Source organism: Chiloscyllium punctatum, chromosome 11 (genome assembly GCF_047496795.1).
Source record: "Chiloscyllium punctatum isolate Juve2018m chromosome 11, sChiPun1.3, whole genome shotgun sequence".
NCBI classification, from domain to species: Eukaryota; Metazoa; Chordata; class Chondrichthyes; order Orectolobiformes; family Hemiscylliidae; genus Chiloscyllium; species Chiloscyllium punctatum.
The window spans coordinates 55658521-55685924 of NC_092749.1; the positions used below are offsets into that span (position 1 = coordinate 55658521).

The 27404-nt window shown below is 39.2% G+C and overlaps 1 protein-coding gene across 1 annotated transcript in view; it reads right to left on the bottom strand.

Annotated features, from left to right (window-relative positions):
* Nucleotides 1–9119: 9119 nt before the first annotated feature.
* dusp10 (dual specificity phosphatase 10) overlaps nucleotides 9120–27404 on the bottom strand; it is a 35278-nt gene continuing 16993 nt past the window's right edge. The window contains exons 3-4 of the mRNA XM_072580848.1: nucleotides 13245–13613; nucleotides 9120–10085 (exon numbers count right to left, since the gene is read on the bottom strand). Coding sequence (XP_072436949.1) covers nucleotides 9820–10085; nucleotides 13245–13613 — 635 coding nt within the window. The 3' untranslated portion in view covers nucleotides 9120–9819. The remainder of the gene's footprint in view (nucleotides 10086–13244; nucleotides 13614–27404) is intronic.

A 27404-nucleotide genomic window follows, 5' to 3' on the forward strand; every position in this document is an offset into this window, starting at 1 on the left:
CCAACAAGTCCACACCGACCCGCCCAGACCCATTCCCCTACATTTACCCCTTCACCTAACACTATGGGCAATTTAGCATGGCCAATTCACCTAACCTGCACATTTTTTGGACTGTGGGAGGAAACCGGAGCACCCGGAGGAAACCCACGCAGACACGGGGAGAATGTGCAAACTCCAGACAGAGAGTCGCCTGAGGCGTGAATTGAACCTGGGTCTCTGGCGCTGTGAGGCAGCAGTGCTAACCACTGTGCCGCCGTGCCGCCCTTCCTACTGGATTGTCAAAGATTTTCTGTTGCAGTATTCCCACATCTGCAAATGCTGGCCTCTTGAATTGCAAGCCTGCCTCTGAAAGAATGCTCCAAAACCATAGCTTTTAAACAAGGCATTCTGCACTTTAGATATGGTGTTTTCTCCTTTGTAGGAATAAGAGATATAGTTTTCCAATGCCAGAATCACGCTGCTGCTGATCCAACGGCATACATTATGAAACCTATCCATGAGCTCACTGCCAAGACATCAAATCCTCAACTTCTTCTGGGCCCCAAAAGTTAGAAATGGACTCTTGGACAAAATCCAGCCCATTATTGCAACCTGATCTGCACTTCTGTTGTTGATGCATAAATGCTACAAAACCTCTGACTTAAAAAGCATTGAACAAGCTGATCCTTTTTTGTGGGTTGATTAAAGAGGATGGGACCTGGCATATAGATTATGGACTGAAGTAAACATGTAGCATAACTATTTCATCCATCTGCTTTCTTCGGGGCATAAGAAGTACTGAAAGTTACTGAATACACATTGCATCATTCAACACTTGCTTTATTTCATCATTTCTATTTCTCTTCAGCTCTGGTGAAAGGGCAGTAACCTGAAATATTAGGTGGTTATCCCAGTCTGGAGATAGCAAGAAGGAGAAATAATTGGTCAATTGGTTGTCAGTTAATGGTTACTTACTTCTTCACTATCTCTCCAAAAGTTATGCTTCATGTATACACAGCATTGGTTGGTTCATATCTAGATTTCTGTGTAAAGTATTTGTCACCTTACTTAAGGAATGATGAAAATCCATTGAAAGACTTTCACAGAAAGCTTTCTCAAATAGTATCAGGAATGGGTAGGTTGTCTTATGAAGAAAAGGTTGGACAGGCTAAGATTGTATCTGCTGGTGTTTAGAAAGATGGGAGGTAACTTGATTGAAAAATATCAGAACCTACCTGACAACTGAGACAATTGCTGGTTTACTAAACTGGTAACCAGGGCACCTACCCTGCCAGACAGGACTTCAGTTGCTGCAATTTGGGGCAATAGGAGAAATAGATAGCTGGGGTGGGAATCAAGAGGGTGGGCTTTGAAAGCCATTCCTTGCACTTGGTTATAAGCACCCAACCTCCCTCTCTTGTGATTTCCCATGCCAGGAGAAGCAAAAGAAAGCAAATCTATCTTCTTGCTGTTGCATGCTTGAGAAATAGGCCTGGACCAAGTGTTTGGATCCGGAAGCTGCCTGTCTTTAGGTTGGGACACCATTGTTGAGGGTACATTAATCATAGAGAGTCATAGAGATGTACAGCACAAAAACTGACCCTTCGATCTAACTCATCCATGTTGACTAGACATCCTAAATTAATCTAGTCTCATTTGTTAGCACTTGATCCATATCCGTCTAAACCCTTTCTATTCATATACCCATCTAGATGCCTTTTAAACATTGTAATTGTACCAATCTGGCAGGTACAATTCACTGGCAGCTCATTCTACATACGCACTACTCTCTATGTGAAAAAGTTGCCTCTAAGGTCCCTTTTAAATTTTTCCCATCGCATCCTAAACCTATGCTCTCTTGTTCTGGACTCCCCTACCCTAGGAAAAAGATCTTGTCTATTTAGCCTATCGATGTCCCTCATGATTTTGTTAATTTCTATAAGGTCACCCCTCAGCTTTCAATGGTCCAGAAAAAAAAAGTCTCAGCCTATTCAGCCTCTTCCTATAGCTCAAATCCTCCAACTCTAACAACATCCTTGTAAATCTTTTCTGATCCCTTTCAAATTTCACAACATCTTTCTCATAGGAGGGAGACCAGAATTGCACACAGTATTCCAAAATTGGCCTAACCAATGTCCTGTACAGCTGCAACATGACCTCTCAACTACTGTACTCAATGCTCTGACCAATAAAGGAAAACCTACCAAATGCCTTCTTCATTATCCTATTTACCTGCGACTCCACTTTCAAGGAACTATAAATCTGCACTCCATGGTCTCTTTGTCCAGCAACACTCTAGGACCTTACCATTAAGTGTATAAGTCCTGCTCAGATTTGCTTCCCCAAAATGCAGCACCTCACACTTATCTAAATTAAACTCGATCTGCCACTCCTTAGCCCATTGGCCCATTGGCCCATCTGATCAAGATCCCTTTGTACTCTGAGGTAATCTTCTTTGCTATCTACCACATCTCCAATTTTGGTGTCATCTACAAACTTACTCACCAGACCTCCTATGTTCAAATCCAAATCATTTATATAAATGATAAAAAGCAGTGGACCCAGCACCGATCCTTGTGGCACATCACCGGTCACAGGCCTCCAGTCTGAAAAGCAACCCTCCACCACCACCACCATCTGTCTTCTACATTCGAGCCAGTACTGTATCCAAACGGTTAGTTCTCCCTGTATACCATAAGATTTAACCTTGCTATCCAGTCTACCATGAGGAACCTTGTCGAATGCCATATAGATCATGTCTGCCACTCTGCCCTCATTAATTCTCTTCATTGCTTCTTTAAAACATCAAGGTAGTTGCCAAAGTTCATCACTCAACTCTTAAAAAGCTGATTGACCATGGGTTTTCTTAGCACTATTATAGAGCATGGCCTCAGGAAAGAGGGGTGCCAATTTGAGAATGAGACAATGAGGACTTATTTCTCTCAGAAGGTTATGAGTCTTTGGACTCTTTCTCATAGAGTCCTTTTATATATATGGAAGGCTGCAATAGATGCTTGATCAGTAAGGGTGGTTGAGGGTTATGGGAAAATGCAGGAAAGCACGCAAGCAACATTGGATCAACCATGATCCTATTGAATGGTGGTACAGGCATGATGGGCCGAACAGTCTGCGTCTGTTCCTACCTTTTTAAAGTCTGATGGCCACTAGGGGTAGAGGATTAGTTGACACTGAATACACCTGCCACCATACTTGGCCAGAAAAAGGGTAAATTGTGATCCTAAACTTTACCACCCACCCATCCCCATTGCCGATGCTGCCCGACGGTTGAGTTTTTTCAAACTGTTTTTGTTCAAATTTCCATTATCTCCAGTATTTTGCTTTTTACATTCGCTTTACAAGTGTTGTCGTGTCTCATTATGTCATTCAATCAGTATAATGATAAAGTTCAGCATGGCGAACAATACATTACCTGCAATAACATGATTCATTAACAGTATAGATTTTTTGATAATTTCTTTATTCCCATAATAATACTTACCCATCTATATGAAACATAAAAAAATTAGATCAATAACAAAATTGTAAAACAAACACAATACATAAAATTTCAAATTATATTAAATGTTTTCTGCTGGTAAACAACGAATGAAGTTTTATTGTGGATATTTTGAATACCCTGTTCTTCTCAATGGGCAGCATACCAAACTCCTTTGTGGCTTCATATTTTGGAGATTACTTTTGTTACACAGGCCGATCTGCAGGATAAAGCTTTAGCCACAGTATGTAGATGGCTATGATTACCATTAACTGGTTCATGGCTTGTCTGAAAAACAGGTCAAGTTCTTTGCTTGTAAACAGCACCAAAATAGTTTCAGAAGAGTTTCTAATTGCAACTGATGAGCAACCCATCATATTAATCCTCTGCTATCAGCACTGTATACTCGTCTGTATAAGAATAGCCCTGATCTCAGCAGCTCTGTATTCAACCTTGGATTTCTTTTTCGACGTATTTGGAAACACCAGCTTCTTTGCCTGAGCCTCTGTGCACAAGAGGCAGACATGTGCTGGCTTTATATGGTTTGACAGCACACAATGAAATCAGTTTCTGAGCAATTTTTATCAAGCCAAAAACTCGGCTCGAATTTTAAACCTTCTTCCCTTGTTACATCAATACCAGATATAAATTTAAATGAAAGACTTCACAACCCATAAAATGATTTAAAAAAAAAGAAGACACAGACACACAAAAGAGAAATGGTTTTAATTGTTTTAAAGAAGACTATGCCCAGCAGACATCTTGTTTGTACAGCATATTGCTGTTCCCATGCACTATTTATTTCTGGTAATTGGAACATGTAGATTTCTTCCGATTCTTCCACACACAATGAGCTTCCAAACCACAGTCATGCTACTTGGTCTTGGCCAGTCATTGTCATAGGCAAAGAGGAATCAGCTGGTAAACAGCACAACTTTAACATTACATTTCTAATATGTGACTAATTAATAGTTGTTTGCTGGTACAGAAGTCGAGTTCTGTAGTTGAATTACTTTTAAAACAGTAGCTTTGTAGAATTGACAAACTACTTAGGATATTGCTGAAGACAGACATATCTCATCAGATTATTTTTGTCTTGCACTCAGAACAACTTGCAAGAGACACCGAAGTAAAAGGATAACATTTATACTGTTCAAGAAGAGAGGGCTGATTGGTGGAATCAATGGCATAGCTAATTGCAAAGGGTGGTGCAGTGTCATTTTCCCTACCTCTGGGCCAGGAGCCCTCTGATCAAGCCCCACCTGCTTCAGAGCTGTGTAATGAAATCTCAGAATAAGTTGACTAGAAAATAACTTTTTTTTTGCAGTCGAGTTTACTTTTAAATCACAAAGTGTACCCATATCGACTGCATTGCCATGGGAACCCCATGGGGTGCCATGAAAAATGCTTTTGATTGAATGACACCTTGCACTTTTCTAATATGTCGCTAGAATGTTTGCTATGTTTGAATTTTAGGTACATCGGCCATATGTTCCAAAGACTGGCAGTTGTATCAAACAGCAAACCTCTTCAACTGTTCACAGCAGGTGATGGTACTCAACTGACCTGAGCTTACAAATCTCAAACTTCAGTGACCACCCTTAGATACAATTCTGCGATTGAATATCATTTGCTAAGTAATAGGACTCTGCTAATAATTATGCTGATACTATTGTCAATTGAACCTGTGGTATAGTGCACTTGCATATAATGGAAACTACATCCAATCACACACAGCACCCTGCTTTTTCCAGGCAAAGAACGTGTGCATATTCTAACAGCTACAAGTCAGAATGATAGGTGACAGTAAATCACAAGTTCATTTCTCAGGTCTTTGTCTTGACCAGAGTAAAACCTGCATGGTTACAAATTTAAATAAAATTTGGCAGTTAACTATCTGTCATCACCTAACTGGTCCATTCTTCAATGATAATGCCTACACCAGTCAGCACACACTATTCATGCAGTACAAATGCTTTTCTTCACATTGTTATTTCTTCCAAATTGACTTGAATGAATGTTTTTGCCTTTCACTCAAACAACAAAACATGCCTATTCAGCAATAGACTAAGTAATATGCCAATTTTATACAGCTACCATTTTGAAGCTAATTCAATAAAAATATCGCTGGGATCGTGACTAAAAGTGAATATGTTGTAAGGGATATACGAGGCTGGAAGCTGTATACCTTCAAGTCAGTTCGAATAACTGTATAGTAAGAACCTTATTATCATTTGACAGAAACAAGGCTTACAAATAGCAAAGCTGTGGAGGTGCCGATATTGGGACTAGGGTGGACAAAGTCAGAAGTCACACAATACCAGGTTACAGTCCAACTGGTTTATTTGAAACCACAAGCTTTCGGAGCACTGTTGAAGGGGCAGCGCTCCGAAAGCTTGTGATTTCAAATAAACCTGTTGAAGTATAATCTGGTGTCATGTGACCTCTGAGTTTTAACATATAGCAATGCTCTGCCCCTCATTAGAGTTCGCCCACATGGTTATATTTTGCACAAAATGTTCAACTAGAAAGAGCACTAGCAGTGCAATCCTTATTACCAAATTACAGTTCCTCACCCAAGCCCTCTGTTACATTTTCATTCTTCAAATATCTGAAGTTGCTCCTCGTCACCACTTCTCAAAATCCTTGTTAAATCCACTCTGATTTACAAAGATATCTTCCTTCCTTTCATACTTCATGTTCTGTTTTGCAATGTTCATTCCAGATCCCCTTGTCCTCCTTCCTTGAATTCACTGAACTCCTGCTTTTTCTAAAGATCCCCTGTGGCGAATACTCCCAACCATATTAGTGGATGTACCCCCAACTGCCCTATCTTCAGATCAGGCTGACCTTGACAGTGAACTAAATTTATAACAAGAATCTGAAAAAGAGTATTAAACAATACAAAGTGGTTAGAATGCAGCATGTGCAAGAATAAATGCCTTTCATAATCACAATTGTGAAGACATCTTAAATCAATTCACATACAATTAATAATCCTTTCACTATTGCAAAGTAGGTGAAGCAAACCATATACGGCATCAGACTCTTAGATATTATTGCTATAAGATTACCTTGGCTCATAACTGGTACAATGGGATAATGTCAACTAGGAGAAAGTGAGGACTGCAGATGCTGGAGTTAAGAGTTGAGTGTGGTGCTGGAAAAGTACAGCAGTTCAGACAACATCGGAGGACCAGGAGAATCGACGTTTCAGGCATAAGCCCTTCATCAGGATTCCAGCACCATACTCTCGACCAAGTGATAATGGCTGTACTCAGTGGACACAAATGATCTCAGCACCAGGTTATCACTGTAAGAGATCCACAGAGCAATATCCAATAACTTATTATCTGCAGTTGCTTCAGTATTAACTTTTCTTTTATCATAAGGTCCAAAGCTGAGCTGTTCACTAGTGATTGCGGTGTTTAGTTGCATTCCCGAACTCCCACATACAGCATGACATACCACCTATCAGCCCAAGTCTGGACGGTGTGTAAGTAACGGTCAATCCACACCAGTGTCAGGCAAGCCTAGTTATATTATGCAAGATATGGATTACTTTTATTGGATCATTATTGACCTGAAATTCAAAAGAAGTAGCCAAATAAGTACTGCAACTGCTACAGGAGGTCAAATGCTGTGCATTTTGCTTTATATTTGACATCCCAAAGCTACCTGACCATGGTAATTAAAGCCAGATTGGAAGCCTGTTTTGCAACCTATTTGCTTACGCTCAATTTCCACCACCACTCAAGACAAATTTCGTCTCTCAAGAGATTGGTCAATGTTCCAATTTAAGGTAGAGCAAAGAAGATCACTGACTGATGGATCAAACAGGCCTTCATTTCACACAACAAAGTAATGAATGGAAGGTCAATTCCTCTCCCTGCAGAAGTTGCTGGAATGAAAAACCCAGTTCAGGAGGAGGATGAAGTCAGGCCAGCGCTTTGACTGATGTCTGAAGATATGAGGTATAAAGTTACAACCAACTGCATCTGTTGGACAAGATTAATTTAAAATACACATGGAAGCGTTGGTAAATTTGAGTACTCTAGTTTTAGGAAAAAAGCCACTGGAAGCCAATGTTTGTCAGTACCACATTTGACTATCCAGAGCTCTTTTGGCAACTCTCCATGCTTTGTGAACTTCAGTTCATCCGTAATTTTGTTGCCTCTCTGATTCTATTCCCTTTCCACCAAATTTCTTCCTGAAGATTCAGAGGGCCCACTGCTATTGCCAGAAATGGCCAAGAAGAGATGATCTCCCAACAGCTGACCAGGAACAAATGCTACTGACGCTCTGAAAGATATTCACTCTGTCCTGTCAACGCAAGAAAGGACAAAGAACAAAACAACACAGGAACAGGCCCTTCAGCCCTCCAACCTGCACATTTTGTCCCTCCCTATTAAAATTGTCTTCACTTAAAAAAGCTTCTACAACTATGGCTGCAGGACACATCTTGAATGGGTTTCCCTCTGCTAAAGTGGTCCGACAGTTATGGCCATTGATATTCCCCAATTGTTTTGAGAGGCCATTGCATCCTATAGATATCAGGAGCTGGCCAACCTTCCTTAATTGGACAGTAAGTGCATTCTTTGGTAATCCAAAAAAAAAAGGTGAATTTTGGTAATCCAAAAAAAAAAGGTGAATTGAACAGATAATGCCTACACCATACAGCCACCCTGAAAATGATCCTGATGTCTGTGGTCCTCCTACATCACTAAAGAGTTGCCCCTTCACCATTTTAAAAGTCATTTTGGATGGATAAAATTCCTTTATTGGGCAAAATGCAGATTAAAATCACAGAGATTGCTAACAATAAAATTAATTGCTGTACATTTGGATATTGCAATCTAAGCAGTGCCTCTTTGATTGACTAGTATTTATTAATATCTATCTGGTGATCGCAAAGTGAAAAGTGAATCCAGTCTTTATTTTAAACTTGCATCTCTGTACTCATTACAATTATTTTTTCTGATCAGAATGATTGAATTCAGCATTTAATTTTAAATGCTCCCCAAACAAATCCATTACTCACTGTATAGCTTGCACTTCTACCTACAAGTTTAACCATCAATAAAACAACACTACAGCTGAATACAACCATCTGTAAGCTTTGTTCAAATCAAATAAATTAATCCAAACACTTGCTATATTGGACCAGTTTAGAAAGAGTTCATCTATCACCTCAGCCATTTGAACAACTGAAGCCGGTGGCAGGGGAAGACTCTCAAAAGCAGAGACAAATATTTCAACTTCACAAAGCGCACCTGGAAAACCAAGTACTCACTCACCTTGCTATCCAGTCTAGTCATGCTATTTGGAAGAACTTAAAACTGGCAAATCTGATCTGATAAAGATAAATCGATTTTACATGAATTATAAATATAAAATTGGATTTTGCAGGGGCTAAGGAGTGTTCATAAGTGTTGCATAATCCTGTTACTAAAAGTTTGCTCTCAGAGGGTGGCTCATGTATGATTAACTGCTTTCACACTATTTGACAGGAATTAGCTTGATAGTGTGCAATTCAGATGGGTGTCCTTGTTGCTATGACAAATGTTGTTTTATATTAGTTTTACCAATCATACAATAGTCCACAGTTTTTCTTTTATAAAAAAATACACAGCCAATAATCAGATTGTGAAAAATATTAAATAACATTTTACTTTAACATTCTGATCCAACATATTTCAAAGAAGTTGCATCAGTACATATGGTACTCTGACCAGAATCTGAACAAAAATTGCTTTTCATTGTTTTAATTCTCCCCCTAAGTTCGGAGTAGGTGCATGTTACTGTCTATTTACATGAAGGAATAGGCACCCAGTTCCATCCATTTGGTATTTCACACGCAAATCAATTATTGCACAATGAGCCTCAAAAGGGCATGTAATTAATGAGACCATTTTTAATTTAACTCCCAATATTCGCTTTAACCCTCATAGAAAAATATAACCGTCAACAGAACCTGAACATACAAAATCAGGTTTCACATTACATCTTTCTTCATTAGCTTAAATTGAGATTAGGAGCAGCCACGTGTGTTGGGTTTTGTCACTGCAACCAATCTGCTTTGGCAACCTTTGGATAGTTAAAAGGAGATTCCTTAAGTAGTCTCCAGACCATATCATCATCATCAACACTTTCTTCCCTTCACTTCACTTCCAGTTGTTTGCTGCTGTCTATGAACCTGCACAGACCATCAACTGCATAACTCCACAAGTAATGACTGTGCAGTCAGTCAGTCTTAGGTTCTCAGTTCCAGCATTCTATAAGACACTGCAAAGCAGCGAGGGGATCATTTTAAAAATAAACTACAAAAAGGCAGCCAGGTCATGTTAGACAACAGTTTCCACCCCGACCAGCTTTGGTGTGAGAATACGAGGAGTGACACCATTGTTCAGGTCTTCTTCAAACTCCAGCAATTGTCCCATGAAATTGAGGTTCGGGGAAATAATTGGTCTTTTTCCTTTCACAAATTTGTAGGCATCGGTCATGGTCATCCGTGTGTGTTTCATCAGGTAGGCAATAACTACTGTAGCAGAACGAGAAACACCAGCTTGACAGTGAATGAGAAGCCCCTTACCGCACTGGTGTGCTTCCTCTGAAAGCAAAGGAAAACAAAACATGTTAAATGTTATGTCAGAATATGAAGTTAACCACTTCCAACATGTTTTGATGATACAGAAAATAATTAACATTGAATGCACATCTGAAGACAGATTATAAAAAATTTTAACTGATGAAAATAAGAATGAGAAAGGATGGTGCAACATATGAACTCCATAATTGTTACCTTGTTTGTTAATTATTTGAAACTGCATATCTTTACCTTTCAGTCTTTGCCTTTCTATTTCCATTTATCTAATTGTATGTGTACATGATTTTGAAAATGGCTGAAATTACTGCAACTTTATTTTTAGGTCATCAGCAAATAGGTGTTATCTTGGCCATTTATCAATATTAAACAAGATAATATTTGAACACTGGTCCTTTTGGGACTCTACTCAGGACATCGTAGAGTGGCATTATCCATACCAACTGCCTATTTCCAAATTCTAATCAGTTTCTACTATGAATTGACGGGTTAATAGACAATGTCTTTTTCCTGAAGTGGGGGAGTCCAAAACTAGAGAGCATAGGTTTAGAGTGAAAGGGGAAACAATTTTTTTAAAAAAAGGGACCTAAGGGACAACTTTCATGCAGAGGTTAATGTGTGTATGGAATGAGCTGCCAGAGTAAGTGGTAGAGGCTGGTACAATTACAACATTTAAATTACAACAACATTATCTGGATGGGTATATGAATAGGAAGTGTTTAGAGGGATATGGGCCAAGTGCTGCCAAATGGGACTAGATTAGGTTAGGATATCTGGTCAGCATGGACGAGTCGGACAGAAGGGTCTGTTTCCATGCTGTACATCCATGATAAAATTCATATACCTTTTTGTTTAAGTAAAAGTTTATCATGTAGAAATTTGTCCAAGCTTTCTGAAAAAATGAAAGTTGAGCAGCAATATGGGCAAAATAGATTTTTGAGCCAAAAAGTAAAGAATATCTGCAGTAAATGACTGGCTTCATATAAAATGCCTCAAAGTACAAAAAAAAACTTTCATTTAAATTTAGCAACACATTCACCTGAAACATAATGGTTGGCATTTAACAAGGTCTTCAAAAATACAATTTGTTCTTAATTTTTCAGAATTCAAAACATTGCTCTCCGTACCATTTATAACTAACCATCACACAATTAAAAATGCCAACTTTACATATGGACTTAGAACAAATTTGAAAAGGAATCTCTGGTCTAGGAGATACAATACAGAGAGATCTGGAACCAGTAGGGAAGCATTTATTTCCTGATCAAAGAAACATCTTTGCACATGTCAAAATAACAACTAAACCCACTCAACTCTAAAGCTCAACAACATTCCAGGTTTTCTGATCACGTCTGCCAAGCAAAATCTTAATGCACAATACTATAACTGATTATCAAGAGGTTCATAAGGGCAGTGCAGAATAAGTCTAACACATTCGTTAGGCTCAGTGAATGACATATCAAACAAACAGTCTACTCGAGCATAATAAATACAATCAATCCTGAATTTTAGATGCTGTAGCAATTGAGCAGCTGCAATAATCGTACGTGCTCACAGATAAAAGCAACAAAAACACAAACACTATGAAGAAGAAATCTCCAGCACGAGTGACTTAGGGTACATAAAGCAGCTTTACAGAATATGAACTTAGAAATTTTGATTGACCTTTCAATTATTTGGTGCACTTACCACTGCAATTTATGACAGTCTTTAATGTATATTGCTTCCTCTTGAAATAATAAAATGAACAATAAGACCTGCAGATGATGTTCCCTAGTCGATCAACAGTTTTAAAAAACCTTTCATTTCAATGCTACTGTTTAAATACATGCAGCAGCCTAATTGATAGCATTTTCCAATACACCGAATGGCAAGCCCTGCAAAACAGCACTGGCAAACCACAAAGAGGAACTGCTCTGAAATCTTCAGCCACATAGAAAATGCCGGACGGTGCAATGACATCTTGCTTGAGCCAAGCAAAACGACTTGCTAGCATGGAGAAGCATTCCGTATATAACCAGATTATCTAAAAAATGCCACACCAGCAATTTTCATCAGCAAGGGTCAAGTGGACAAAGTTGGGAGCTGCTGTCTCAACATTGCTGGCACCATTGCAGAGCTGCAATTTCATCTAGTCTGGAAGGAGCCATGAGGGACATTAGCACACACTTATGGTTTGTAGGTGGCAATGATGACAATTGGCAAGTGGTCAAAGGGAAGATCAGCTTTGAGAAAGTATAAAGTGCTTAGATATATCTAAAGTGTTATTCTTCATTGTAGAATTGGAGTTTCTGACCTGATGTGTGTAAGACTGAAATATCATCATGGCTTTGATATGTTCTTCCCCTTTGATGCTCAGCTCAGTCAGTTGTTTAGCTGTTTTAAAACCATAGTAGATAGCAGAGTTTTTAGCTGCATTCAAATAATTTAACAGATTCTGCTGAAAGAAGTTTGTTGACAGCTGTTCAGTGGAATCTATTAAGCATGCGTAGCTGACTTCCCACCCATTAATGGATTCTGCTCATCAGGGGTTGTTGAAACAGTGGACAAGGGGAAGGGAAATGTGTACATTTTGATAGATTTAGGAGCTAAGAGAATAAATGTTGTGTAAGTAGATACTACAGAATGCTGGTTTACTTTGAAAGAAAGTTCTGAGCTTCTCAAAGACTTCCCAATATTACAGGGCTTGTGAATTCGGTTTATAGTGGATGTCGACTGAGAGATATTAGAGAGGTTAAAGATGGTATGGAATGGGGATGAAAGGCTGAGATTAGAGGGTCTCTGGGCTGTCTTACTGAACAAATGCAGACCTTTCAATCTGGCCACTTTTGAACTAGCCCACTTTCAGTAACAGACCGGAATCCAAACTGACCTAGCTTCAAATTGATAAAATAGCACCGATGGGAAATCTCCCTGACTACACATCCCATCTGAAAGAAGAAAATCCAGCTCAGAGTGCCAATTTCAACATTTGCAACTATTGCCTTCAAGCACACCTTGTTTTCGGAGCAAAGTGCACTGAAGTGTAATTTTAAAGCACTGCAAACTTTCTTAATCCCGCCTTTTGAACTGCACATTGTATTAAGGGGTCTTTGTCAACAGACACTTTGAATGTACCTTTATTTCAAGAATATGAGAAAGAGTACACAGTAAAAAGAAAATTACCAATGAATTCAAAGGCCTCTTCGAAGTATTGCCTGAGATTCTGCTTGTTGCTATCAGTGGCAGGTAGCCGTTTGTAACGGAAGATACCTTTCTCGTAATGGTAAAGAGGCAGATGGGTAGTTACATTGATAATGTAGCCAACATTCATCCGCTGCATTTTTTCAATATCCTGAGCATCCTGCTCATTTCCAAGAAACAGGAAGGGTAGGATGGGGGTCAGCTCGGCATTTTCAATGTCAGGGGTAGTGGGGATGGACTGAGGTAGTTGAGTTGGAATTGCTGAGGCTGCCCCTGCATCTGGGCACTCCTGAAGTTGCAGAGAATGATCACAGAGATTCTCGTGGTGTTGCTTGAAACTGCTATGTCCACCTTTGGAAAGAAAGAAAATAGAAGTTAGCCACTTGTAGAATTCCACGGCATTCCTCATCCAGCAATTGCACTGTGCAATACTGCACAACTATCACTGCTCTCAAATAGGACATGTTGGCATTTTAAAAAAAAGTGTAAAAACCCTACTAGTTCTTCTATTGCAGCACCACACACTGGCCATAAAAAATACGTAACATAGAAGGAGACGATTCAATACAATATTTCAGTTTGCTACAGCAATCCAGAATTTATCCCACTTTCATCCTGCTTTCTTTCCACAACCTTCATCTCCGTCCACTTCAGTTATTTATCAAACCTTAACCACATGTTTCATTACCGCCATGCTTTGCAAATGGACTTGTGCTCTTTTATACAAATACTGCAAATAAATTGGTCTGTGTGCCTTTTATCAAGTAACCCCAATAACAAAATTAGCTACAGTGCCTTTTTTAAATACAGTGACAGATTAGTGTTAACAAGGATATGTAGTGATCGATCAGATTACTCACTATCCTGTTTATACCGGAACGTTCTGGCCACTGCTGTCGGAGGGTCTTTAGATCAGCAACAGGAGACCCTTCCTTGCTTCAGTTTGCCGACCATTTTTGACATGTGTAACTGGGTTCTATGGCATATTATGCCCCTTTTACCTTTGAGATACAACTGAGCATGAAGGAAGTTCTGTCCAATTATGCAGCATTAACTGGCCTAATTTTAAAGTGGGCCACTGGGGTTTTGATTTCTTTTTAAAAAAAAGGAACAAAAGCCCAATTCAATCTTTTGTTTTCACTCCTGATTCCACACAAACATTCTGATGTCCAGAGATTTTTGCGGGACCATGACCTTGGGTTCACTTCCCGACTCCAATTGCCAGTGCACTCCATATAGGACCCAGCTGCTTTCATGGCTCCCTTTAGTGGTATGTATTACTATGGCAGTCACAATGGATAAAGAGAAACAACTCCTGGTGGCTCACATACCATTCTGAACACTGCAACATGGGAAAGTTCCTGCTGGAATAATGTACAATGAAATAGTTTGTCTTGTAAAACTAGAATGATATGTTGCTACAGTATATCAGGCAGGGAGTAAAAGCCAAGACCTCGAGTCTTCTGGTAATGGGCCTTACTTTCAGACCTTTTGGCTATCAATCAATGTTCAGATCCACAATTATGCCATTACAGTTTAACATAGGTTTCCTAGGTTTGAATTCTGCACAAGATCCTCAAATATTAAACCAGCTGATCAGGGTCCCACAGGAACACAGACTTTAGCAGCAGAGTGTAGCGTTTCACAAGATGAAATCCTGCACAGTGATACCACCATTGAGATTCTCTATCAACATTCCACCTGGAATAATAAGTTTAACTCCCAAACATACTGTACAACACATAGGTTAGACTGTAGCTGTTAAAAATCACTGTACTAGTTCAGGACTGCATTTGAAAATGGTCTATTTGGAAGAATACCCAGGTCAAGAAAACAGATTCTGGATATTACTCCCAAATATCTTGTTCAACACGGGCAGTGCTTTGGACACAGGACTGCTTTCAGAACAGAAACTCAGTCGGTCCTGTGGCTTTAGCTTTCTTGGATATTTTCAATGAAAGCCTTTAACAACCTGAATGTTAATGTGTGACTGTTTTCTGTGGAATGCATTTGCAAAACGAAGATCATTCCTGTGGCTGTCAATTTATACTTAATTTCAGATAAATTGCTGCCTGTGTTTTTCTAACACGTTTCTAGCCCAGTTTTCACACACTGCTGAACATTTTTACAGAATATCTAATATAGAATGAATGGATATGAAAACAAGTGAAGAACTCTAGTTCTTACCATATCGGCTAGTAGTTGTCAATCAAACAAAAAGGAATTGTGGCCCTTAAATATTTATAATAATGCGCCATAATTTGTTGACAAAATAACAATGAGATGCATTAACAAAGAGTGCAGCATCTTTAAGGAGGGGCACATGCCTGATTAAACTGAAGTGTCCAAGAAGGACTTCCAACATTAGCTTCACATAAAACATCTTGTCAACTACCTCACAGTTAACATGCATTGTGTAATAAGACCTTACTTTATCTGTGCAAAGATCTGATAGCTTTGATATGCCCACATCAGTCCAACAGTCCCTTTACAATGCAATCACTAACCAACCTCACTTACACAGAACATTAATTAGTACAAATATCGAGTCTCATCTCTCATGTTTAAGAGGCATCAACAATAACCAAATTTCAAACCTTTTCTTTAAGGCTATAAGAAATAGGATCAGGAGTAGACCATTGTGCTCGTCAAGCTTGCTCCATCATTCATTAGACTGATGGTTGACCCAACATTCCTCATGGGCACTTTCCTGCGTTTTCCCATAATCCTCAACTCCCCTACTGATCAAGAATCTATCCCAGTCTTAAAATATACACAAGAACTCTGGAACTCTTGCCACAGTTGTGGGGAGCAAAGACTGTCAATCTTCAGAGGAGAAATTCCTCACCTCAATCTTAAACTTCATTCCGGAGACGATGCCCTCTGGTCATGGAGATTCTTTCCACTGAAAATTTCCAATGTGCAGTTCCACTATTCCTGAAATCCTCCAAAAGACTTATTTCATCTGAACTATTTGATTTTTAAATGAAATGAAATTGTCACTCAGAAAAAAAAAGTTATGATTACATATGTAATCTAAATCCTGAACAGCTATTAACAGACAGACTCCATACTTGTTTCACACCCCGAGCACTGGGACCTGAAGGCCGGTCTCCAAACCCAACCCATATCCACTACCCTTCTCTATCCCCTTGAGATGCAATTGACACGGTCCTCTTCCCACGCCCTGCAGACCAGACAGCAGCTGTAAAAGTGGCTGACGGTACTTCAATTTCAGAATACGGCAGCTGACTACTGTAGGCTTTTTAAAAAATGGGGTGTGGTCTGCTTTCTCCTGACAGGTTTGCACCGAACATTTGAGGGATCCAGAGTGAAATCTCCTCAGAAATGTGGAGATCACTTCTTCTGTAAAAAGACTGGAGTGGTAATGTGTGAGAAGCTACCGCTCTGTGGAAAATCCACCCACAAAGTTCTTTCACGTTTACAAGTTCTGTAACCATGCTTGGTTGATAATCACCTACACAAATGAATCCTTATGTCTATTTGAACTAATCTGGCTTAATTTCTAATGGCAAGAACCACAGCTACAGTTATCACAGTGATTACCAGTCTGAAAATACAAAGCATAGAATATGCGAAGAAACTATTTCTGAAGACAGATAAAATGCCTGAAACTACAAAATGAAGCAGGTTAACCACAAGTCATAAAGCGAAGAGCATGCCATTTTACTTTTTACCAAGTTGAAGTCCGTTATGATTCTCCTTGACAAGATTTTGGACATTACAAGCTACACAAATGAGGTTTGTGTCAAATTCCTGTTTCCAGAAGGCAGTTTAAAAATATAGCTGATTTTACATTTATGGAAATGCTACTGTGTGATGACAATGTTATTCTGAATGAACAGAAAAAATTCTTCAAAGCGAAGTTCCAAGCTGGCCAGAAAAGTAAGAGAAAAACAAATGCATAACAAAACAAAGCAGCCGTGCCCCCAGGCTCAAGACATCTGAAGTGTCAGTAAAATGATGGGGGAGGGGAGAGGACCAGAGAGAAAAGAGGGGAGAGGCGAAGAGGAGAGGAGGGGAGAGAAAATCAGGCTCCAGTGCCTACCCTGTAGGTTTCTCTACCTCATACTTATTCAGTTTTCCACTAAAAGCTGTAATGATCTCAGCCTCGCACTTCTGCCAAAAAACATTCAACATGCTTCAACAGCGCATGTAAAAAAAAATCGTAAAGTAAAATCTCCAACTGCAAGATGTTTGAACATAACTACCTCTCCCACAAATTCCTCAAATCATGATTTTCCTTATCCTCCAAGGAGCATTAGCCAAAGTAAAGAATGACACTTGCTGGCTGTAATAACTGTACACTATTCATTTTTTAAAAATCTTTTTGCTTTTAACAGTCATTAAGCCACACAGTTGTCCTCCACATTATACAGCTTCATTTGACTTGGTCCACAGCACCTCAAGCTCAGGGTCTCGTGTCTCTCTTCATGACTCCAATATTTCATGTTGGCATCATGCTGATAAATTTACACCAGGTATCCTCCCAATGGCTTTAACATTAACTCTTCATTCTGGGGCACTGGGCTGTGCACCAGTGATTTGCACAATGTTGTTAGCACTTCTTTATTAGGATTTCTAAAATATCATCGAATTTTCCCATGGTTTTATGTATTTTCACTCTCAGGAAATTATGTATCCAAAAACAGTAATCAGTCTTTTCTTCAGTTATAGTTCCAAGAGTATTAAACCAATAATGAAACACATTTTAAGAGACATCTAATAAAATAACAATTCAAGTATCAAAGTATTCTGTATAGTGCCATAAGTAGAGATCAGTTGATGTTATTATCCATAAGCAGCCAATGCTGCTCTAGGCATGTGTCTGGATTCAGCAATAACCTTCCAGAAATTTCTTCAAAATCAATGTCAGCCAGACCATCAACACCCAAATACATCCTAAGGGGTGTGGGATGATATAATCAACTACAAGAAAAAACTCACATCAGAATTGCAAATCCCATAAGATGATGATGTGTTAATGATTTTCTACATAGCCAACATGATCCATTCCAGGGCTCATTTGAAATTTATCTCGATGGCAACTGCTTTATCTTCTAAAGGAGACCTGGTCATGTGACTCAGTATTTAACGCAACTGCCCGAAATAGTATGCAATTTAAAAAAAAAATTCAGAGTTTAGCGGTCAGTTCTGCTTCATATCATATGTACTGACTAAAAGATCCTTAATTCCAGGCAACAAAAAGGAAAGCTCATGGCCTGTTAAAAGCAACCATGAATCTGTTTTTTGTGCATTCTGCAAGTAAGTAAAGTAGAAGTTACATTGACAAAACAAAAAAGGCTCTCTCAAAAGATCTGAAGAAATTTACAAAGAAACTCTACAATTCAAATGCTGGCTAGCCAATTCACAAAGCCCCAAATGGGATTTCAGACCAACTACAACAACTTTGGACTTTTTGACTTCATTGCAAAAGCAAAGACATTAATAAACTGTTTGCATTTAAGCTGACACTAATTACATACTCTCCTTTGATTTTGTACATTTGCAAATGCTCATGTGTTGAAAGACACTGGCTGGGGAGGAGAGGAGTTCAAGTGTATGAAATAAATCCCAGTTCTGGTTTAACTCTACCAGAGTGGTTGTGTGGTCCTTACAAAAGTCATAGGCCATAAGTAGATGAAGTTAGTAGGGTGCAGAAGAAAGATGCATGAGAAGACAAAAATAAAATACAGTTGTTAAGAAAAAAATAAAATTACCTGCTTACAAACAGGTGGAGAGAATAGGGAGGGAGGAGATTTGTTTTGACACATTTCTATTCTGGACAAATATCATGACCCTAATTACAAACTGCTTTGAAAAGATGAGTTTGAAGTCCAGTTAACATCCAACTAGATAACTGTTTAATACATTCCATCTTTCAGTCTCACATGTACTTGCAATAACCTCTCATTGGTTTACTTTCTGAATTTGCTGGTGATGAGCTATTTGTTTTACCTTTTTTGTTTCATTGTGATTTTCATTTTTAATTAATAGAATATCAGAAAGCTAACAAGAGGAACCGATACCTCAAATAATTATAACAGGAATATGGTGGAATTAATACATGTTAATCATACAAAAGAGAAGTGAGTCATTACACTCCTCAAATGAACCTAAACCTCTTTGGACATTTGTTTTTAGATTTACACCATTCAACAGAACTTGGATCTACAAATTTAATGCAAAATGAATACCCCACAGTTAACTAGTGAAATTAATCCAGCACAGTTTCACTTATGCACTTCATTCACCAGTCTTCTTGCAATTTTCTGTTCCAACTATGTTACACACTATAAATAAAACAGTCAAGATTAGAGTGTGCTGGAAAAGCACAGCAGGTTAGGCAGCATCCGAGGAGCAGAGAGAAAAAAAAAACAAAAAAAAAAAAATCGACGTTTCGGGCAAAATGATTTTCCTGCTCCTTGGATGCTGCCTGACCTGCTGTGCTTTTCCAGCCCCACTCTAATCTTGACTCTAATCTCCAGCATCTGCAGCGTCACCTTTGCCACAAATAAAAAGTGTCATTGGCAAACTTAGATATACCATGACGTTCTCTGGGTCATTATTAAATATGGTGTCTAGTTGATACCCTTGTACAGATTCTGATTATTTCCTTCCAAGTAGGACTTACTTACGAAAGGTTCTGTTGAATGTCAGGGAAAAAAAAAAGTGTTAAAAAAGGTAGGAAACCAACAATCTGCTAAAATGCATCAAGAAGTGTTTTCCTGTAGCATGTCTTGCAATAACACGGAAGAAAATAGATCAATTTGTAATGACACCAATTCTTCCATACTAACTAGCTTCAAGGCAATAATTTGCTGTTTCTAACATCGCACAATAAAAGTAAACAAAGGGTATTATCTACTGAACTTAACGTGAAAAATAGTGTTACTGTAGCATTTTCAAACCACCAATGCACTTAAGTAATGGACAATGTGACTATACCAAGAATAAACCACTGGTCACTTGAACATGCTTCATTCTGTGGTGAGCCATTACATTTCCTGTAAATAGTAATTCTGGTTCCTTTAACATTTATCTTCTATTCCCCCATTTAAACATTCCAATTGAACTTGCATCTAGTGAGTTCCATCTCCAGATTAAAATATTAACCTTTACCTTTCCTACAGCGCTCCCTCGGCGCAACTAAACAAATTTCAGATTAAAAAAAACTCTGGTTCTATAACATGCAGTAAAATATCAACAGGGCTACAAATCAGTCATGGCCCATTTGCACCTAGGACTTCATACACAAAGTAAGAGACTGGAGGACTTGATATTTTCTAATCAACCTGTTCAGGGATGTTGTTACACCCCTCCAGAACAGGTGAAACTTGAACTCAGGGATGCTACTATGGTACCAAGAGCCCCATCCAGACTGGATGACCAATGGAAACTGGTTAATAGGTTTCAGGTCATTAGGCCCTTGACTTCATATTCATAAAAAGGTCTAATGGAAATTTGAAACCTTGGCCTTTTAAATAGCAAATTAAAACTAATTTGAGAATACAGTGTGAAAGATGGCTCCATTTTGGGAGCTGCACCCACATAATTTTTCACCCCAAGCCATTGATTTCTCTCAGTGAGTTACACAAAGATGCCTGTTACAAAGTCACCTCAGTACTTCTTCCTGAATGTCCACATGAACCATCACTTATGTCTTTTAAAAAAAAAGTATGCAAAAGACAAACAACATTTTTGGAGTTAAATCCAGATTGGACTTCACTTTAAAATGAAATAAATGAAAAAACAAAACAAGTCAGGTATAAAAGCCAAGTCAAATTTGTCAAATTGAGAGAGAGTCATAAACCAGTGACACAGAAGTGCACAGGGAAAAAACAATTGGAATGGAGGAAGACTATTTATGAGGTTTAATTGTTACGATGTTCATATGGACATTATTTGAATGGGGACCTTTGGGATAGGTTCCTTTTTGTCTCATTTCCTTTGATTTTCAATCACAAGCTACTATCTGTATGAATGCATTCTCCCTTCCCCTAACCTTTGACTATGAAAAGGACGAGGAACTCACCACATGTTGTTCTCCCATTCAGTTATTTTCTTCACCCAAAGTTAGGGTAATGCAACACCTCTTTTCCTTAATATTGCTCAGCTTTGGAGCACACCTCCATTTTAAAATGTTAACACATCACCATAATTTCTTCCATATCAATCTGACCGGAACTTAACCTTTAGTTGTTCTGTTTGCTTAAGTATTTCACTATCAAAGAAAACACTATTTTGGCCCTAACCACTCACCCTGCTAATTGAGAAAAATTACTATAAATAAACATATTTTCCTAAGCTCATGAGAAAGTGAAGGATATATTTTAGCAAACATGGAGTGAAACAATTTAAGAATGGTTCTTTCATTTAATAAAATAAGCTATTCAGTAACAATGTAAATACTATCGACCAAAACCATTAAGTTTTGATCCTATCAAAATAACCCGTGTGACAGCTTTTCTCTTGGAGGTCTTTCAAATGCTCAGGGGTTATAAACAAGTGAGTTAGCTTGTGTTGGTATTGAAAATTTTAAATGAAGTCCTGATACAGTGGCTGTAAATTTAAAATTTAACCAAAGATTGTTACCTCAGGTTCACATAGCGAGGACCTTGTATCATACACACACTAGCATTTAGACGTCAAAATGCAGACCTGCCTTTTGCAGAATAAAAAAAAACATATTTTGGTCTACTAAAATATCCATTAAGTAGATCATTTCAGACATAATCACACTGACAAGGAATTCCTAGCCTAAATCAATAACCAATACTCCTCCATGATAATAACCTCTTCCTTACCCCCAAATGAGCTTTTAACATTTGATAGAATTAAAAGGTAACAATAACTGCTTTTGGTGGGACACCTACAAAGTCCAGTTCCACCTGATGTTGAATGATGGAAGTCAGAAGTGTATATTTCCTAACACAAAAAAGTTCTCACTTTCAAGGGAGTTTGCTATTTTAACACACAGTCGTCTGTAAGACAGTGTGTTGGAAGAAGTTAAACTGCAGTGGTCTGACTTCTACCTTGCATAGTTTTAGCTATAGTTTCTTTTTTGACAGTATTTGTGCTGACAAACTCTAACCACTTCGGTTTGGTTTTGGGAATCTATTTTTTTTTAAAAGAACTTACTTCCCTCTCATTCATAAATGCTTCTTCCTTATCCAGGGATAGATCTGGTTGTGAGCCCTTAAGATAAGGCCTCCCAGACGGGCAACTGGAAGAAAAATGGTACAAGAATTGGAACCTCGTCCAGGTCATTGGAGTTTAGTCTGACAGCAGCTACTGGCACCATGGTCTTCGTCCCACTTGAATAGCAACATTAATAAAATACTATCCCATCACACATCACCTGGTCCTACATCACTGAATACATGCCATCATTGGAGTTCCAATATTTTGAGCCAACGCGTGACTACTTTGTGGAATCAATCATTCTTAAATGACATGGACTGCAATGTCTCAAAAAAGGCAGCCCAACACCACTTCCTCAGAAGATCTCGGGAATGGAAACAAATATCAGTTTTACCTTCTACAGTCCTAGAATAAAATCTTCCCTTAATTATTGTGGGGAAATATCTTGCTCCTCCTGATTAACTGCATAAGTGCTCAACTGAAATTAAGAACTCATTAAACTAGGGAACCAGACTGCTAATGAAATGTAGCAATACACTTGGAGCTTGCAATACTAGAAAGACAATGGATACAGAAACAGGCCATTGAACACAAAGCTTAACATGCCGTTCATATGGCTGAGCTGATAACCTTCAGCTCCACTTTCCTGCTTTTCTCCCCATTATGCTCGATTCTCTTATTGATTAAAAAACCTGGTCTCTCACAGCCTTGAATATTCTGAATTTGGCACTCTTGACAGCGCTGTAGAGAATTTCACAGATTCACTCTGAAGAAATGCCTCCTCATCTGTTTTAAAATGGGCGATCCCTTATTCCAAGATTACATCTTCTGAACCTAGAAAATCCCACAGAAGGGTAAAACAACCTTTCCATGCCTACCCTGTAAAGTCTCTTAAGAACTCTGTATATTTCAAGAAGGGCACCTTTCATTCTTCTAAATTCCAATGACTATAGGCCCAAGCTACTTAACCTCTCTTCAATAATAGTCCCTCCATACCCTGAATCAACCTGGTGAAGCTTCTCCAGACTGCCTTCGAAATCAGTATATCTGGAAAGTGGGATTAGAATAGTTGGGTGGTTGTTTTTATCCAATAAAGAATCAATAGGCTGGAGGAACTTTTTCCTATGCTGTAGAGCTTTAGGACTCTTTCCTTAGATAAATGGCCCAAAGTTGTTCACTGTATTTCATTTGTGGTCTGGCTTGTGCCTTGCAGTTTTAGTAAGACTTCCCCATTTTTACTGTCCATTCCCTTTGAAAAAGGCCAATATTCCATTTGACTTGCCAGTACCTGCTGAACTTGTATGCTAGCTTTTTGAAAAGTATGTGTAAGAACTTGCAAATCCCCATGCTGTAATTTTCTGCAGTTTTTCTCCATTTAAATAATAACCAGCTCCTCTATTCTTCCTGCCAATGTATATAACATCATATTTTACTCCAATTGTCAAGTTTTGCTCTTTCACTTAACCTATTCATTCATCAGAGATATTTCACAACTATTTATGGAATAAGCATTACATCTATTCTGCTTCCTGTATTTCTTGCTCTTTTCATTAACATTAAAAATTAGCCTCAAAATTGGACAGAGCCTGAAAACAGTTATGAGCATCTGTGTAATTAAGCTGCACCAGTGGTTTCCCATACAGGTAACGTACAAACTTCACGCTGTCTGCTTAAGTACAACCACCTTTAAATATACTGGTTAATGGCTGCAAATCTCTTGTCCGCCCCTCCAAGCTTATAGACCGCTAGCATCACTTGAACCAAGCTCACTATTTAAAACCACTTTCTGACTGGAGCAACTGCTGGAACTGGTTGCTGAAGACAGCACAATCAAGCAGAAAGCTGGACAACAGAGGAGGGAAGACAGAACATGCTCCAAGCTTCTCTAATATAGGATGGGGGAGAACACCACAAGGATTGAAGAAGTGGTTCTCCAGCCGTAGGGATCCAGATAGACTGTGGGCATAAGCAAAAGGAAACAGACAGTTGTGGCAGTGAATGACAGATACTGCTCCAAGCAACTGAATGCAGCGTCACAAGAAATTCAAACCGGAATGGTTAAGATTAGTGAACCTCCATTTGAGTTCACATCAACTGCCGTGTCTCACTGCTGTACTACCCACCTACCAATGGTACATCAGTCACGAGCCCCCACCTCTCATTCATTGCTTCATCACACCCTCACTCTTTTCTGCTGCAGGCAACACACCGTCTCCAGCCAGTTCTACCCCACCCTCAATCTCTCACCTCAGTTTGTAAATAGTGCCAACTATTCTTAAGAAACAAAATATGCTATCTACGTCACCCTCACTGACATCCGAACTTACAGGGCCAAGTGTTGGATAACAAGAAACAGCTTTATTTAAAGTTTAAAATTCACAAAATAACATGGCCACCTTCATTGAAGCATCCCCAGCCTAGGCCCTAGCAAATATGACAAGGCGAAAAAAAAAACAAAAGTTTGCACCTATATACCTAATTCTCCTCCTCACAATTGCTTCCCCCAAACCATTTTCATCCCCTCAGCAAAAGCCTCTGTGCCTCCCACCTTTTAGAAGTCAGAGAATGCAAGCAGGCCAGACAGTGCTGCAAGAGCAAGAAAAACCAAGAAGATAGGAGAGGTCCTTCTTTCTGACATTCTTAGCCTTTAATTGTATTTAACTCCATTAGCATACTTGCAGACCCAACCAAGATGCAGTCTCCAATGTCCAATGTGAGCTTCAAGAGCAGCACAAACAGAAGCCACTCAATGTCCGGGTGCTGAGCTTGTTGCTTGGTGAAATCAGACTAGTACCCTAATGGCTACAGATACTGGGGTTCAAAAAAGGTGCGTGCAGTGTCAGAGCTGTTTGCCTCCAACAGGCTGTGGAATTAGAGTGGTTCTTTGGATCGTCTCAGTTTAAAGATAACTGAGGTGGGGATACATTCTGCACCACAGCCTACTTCACCAATTTTCGGGTCAAGTGGTTTGTGCAGAATCCTTTATGTCAAGGATCACCCACTAAACTTTAGATACTTTTAACTCTGGAAACCACCAAACTCTGCCTTTGCATCAAGAGCCAGTACAGAATTCAGTAAAATGACCTGAAAAGTTTGACATCCACTACTATTGCTGTGGTGGTGGGAGTCTTCCTTATTACTAAGTACATGTTTGTCTGTGCAAGATTAAGGGAGTATAATCTGGATCACTAGACTGAAAACAACTGGCAGCTTGTATCAATTCAAGATTACCCACTGATCAACCTGCTGACTCTACAGATTTATGGTGAAGTACTTCTATGCACACACACACCGATGTCCTCAAAATGCCATGCACTATAGAATGGACACTATGGAGGCAAAAATCATACCCACAGTGCTAAAAAGGAATAAACAAAATTAGGGCCATGGAGCCCAATTTCACTCTTTTTATCCAATTTAGGCTGTAATTACTTCGAGATCGCCCAATGGGAGTTCACGCTCACTTAAAAAAGTGTTCATTGTCCTTCACAAAACAGTACAAACATTCGTTAACTGCATTTTGAACTATACAAATTTGACATCTCCAGGCCAAGGATCATATCATTAAAATCTTCAATATATGGTAATTTGGACTCATTTTCTAACTGGCTTCACCAATATATTTTGACACCTGAACAATATTTAAATGAGATATTAAAAACTCTTGACAGACTGTTTAATAGTGAAAGACATAATTAAATCCTGAATGCTCTCTTTAATAGGAATCTATTCAAGACACCCAATCCACTGATATCACACATTGTTAGTTCATTCAGTAAAGGTAGCAGTATAGTCCTTCATTGAAGTACCAAATGAGACTCTATTTTTGTATTTCAAGAGAATTAGCTGTACCATTAGCCAAGTTATGATATCAGCATTCAGTGACAGTGTGCAAAACTGCTCTGTTATGTGCTGTACATGAAAAGCAGGTCAAATCCAACCGAGTCATTTGCTGCCCTATTAATCTATTCCTCTCAAAGTGATGGAAGGGGTCACTGCCAATCCTATTAAGCAACACTTGCAAAGGAACAACCTGCTCGGTGATGCACAGCTTGAATTCAGGCAGAGTCGATTGGCTCCTGGAACTCAAATGAAGCCTTGATACAAACATGGACAAAAATATGTACCTCTAGAGGAGAGATCAAAATGACAGCCCTCCAATGAACTTCTCTCCATCATGAGGGCCAAAATGATAATGTTTGTCAATAATTCCAAAAAGGTCAACTCCATTTGCTTCTTCACATTTTGCATATGGGCATTAGCTATTAAATGTTACAGGTTCAAGAGTGGTGCTGGAAAAGCACAGCAGTTCAGACAGCATCCAAGGAGCGGGAAAAATCAACGTTTCGGGCAAAAGCCGTTGATCAGGGATACCCTGATGGAGGGCTTTTTCCCAAAATGTCGATTTTCTTGCTCCTTGGATGCTGTCTGAATTGCTGTGCTTTTCCAGCACCACTAATCCAGAATCTGGTTTCCAGCATCTGCAGTCACTGTTTTTAATAGAGTTAAATGTTACATACCACTTAGCAGCCAGGCAGTAATCACCACTAATAAAGAGAGAATCTAACCACCACCCAGTGATGTCCAATGGTATTACTGAATAGGAGAAAGTGAGGACTGCAGATGCTGGAGATCAGAGTCGCAGAATGTGGGGCTGGAAAAGCACAGATTAGATTAGATTACTTACAGTGTGGAAACAGGCCCTTCGGCCCAACAAGTCCACACCGACCCGCCGAAGCGCACCCACCCAAACCCATTCCCTTACATATAACCCTGCACCTAACACTACATGGCCAATTCACCCAACCTGCACATCTTTGGACTGTGGGAGGAAACCGGAGCACCCGCGCAGACACGGGGAGAATGTGCAAACTCCACACAGTCAGTCACCTGAGGTGGGAATTGAACCCAGGTTTCTGGCGCTGTGAGGCAGCAGTGCTAACCACTGTGCCACCGTGCAGCTGATCAGGCAGCATC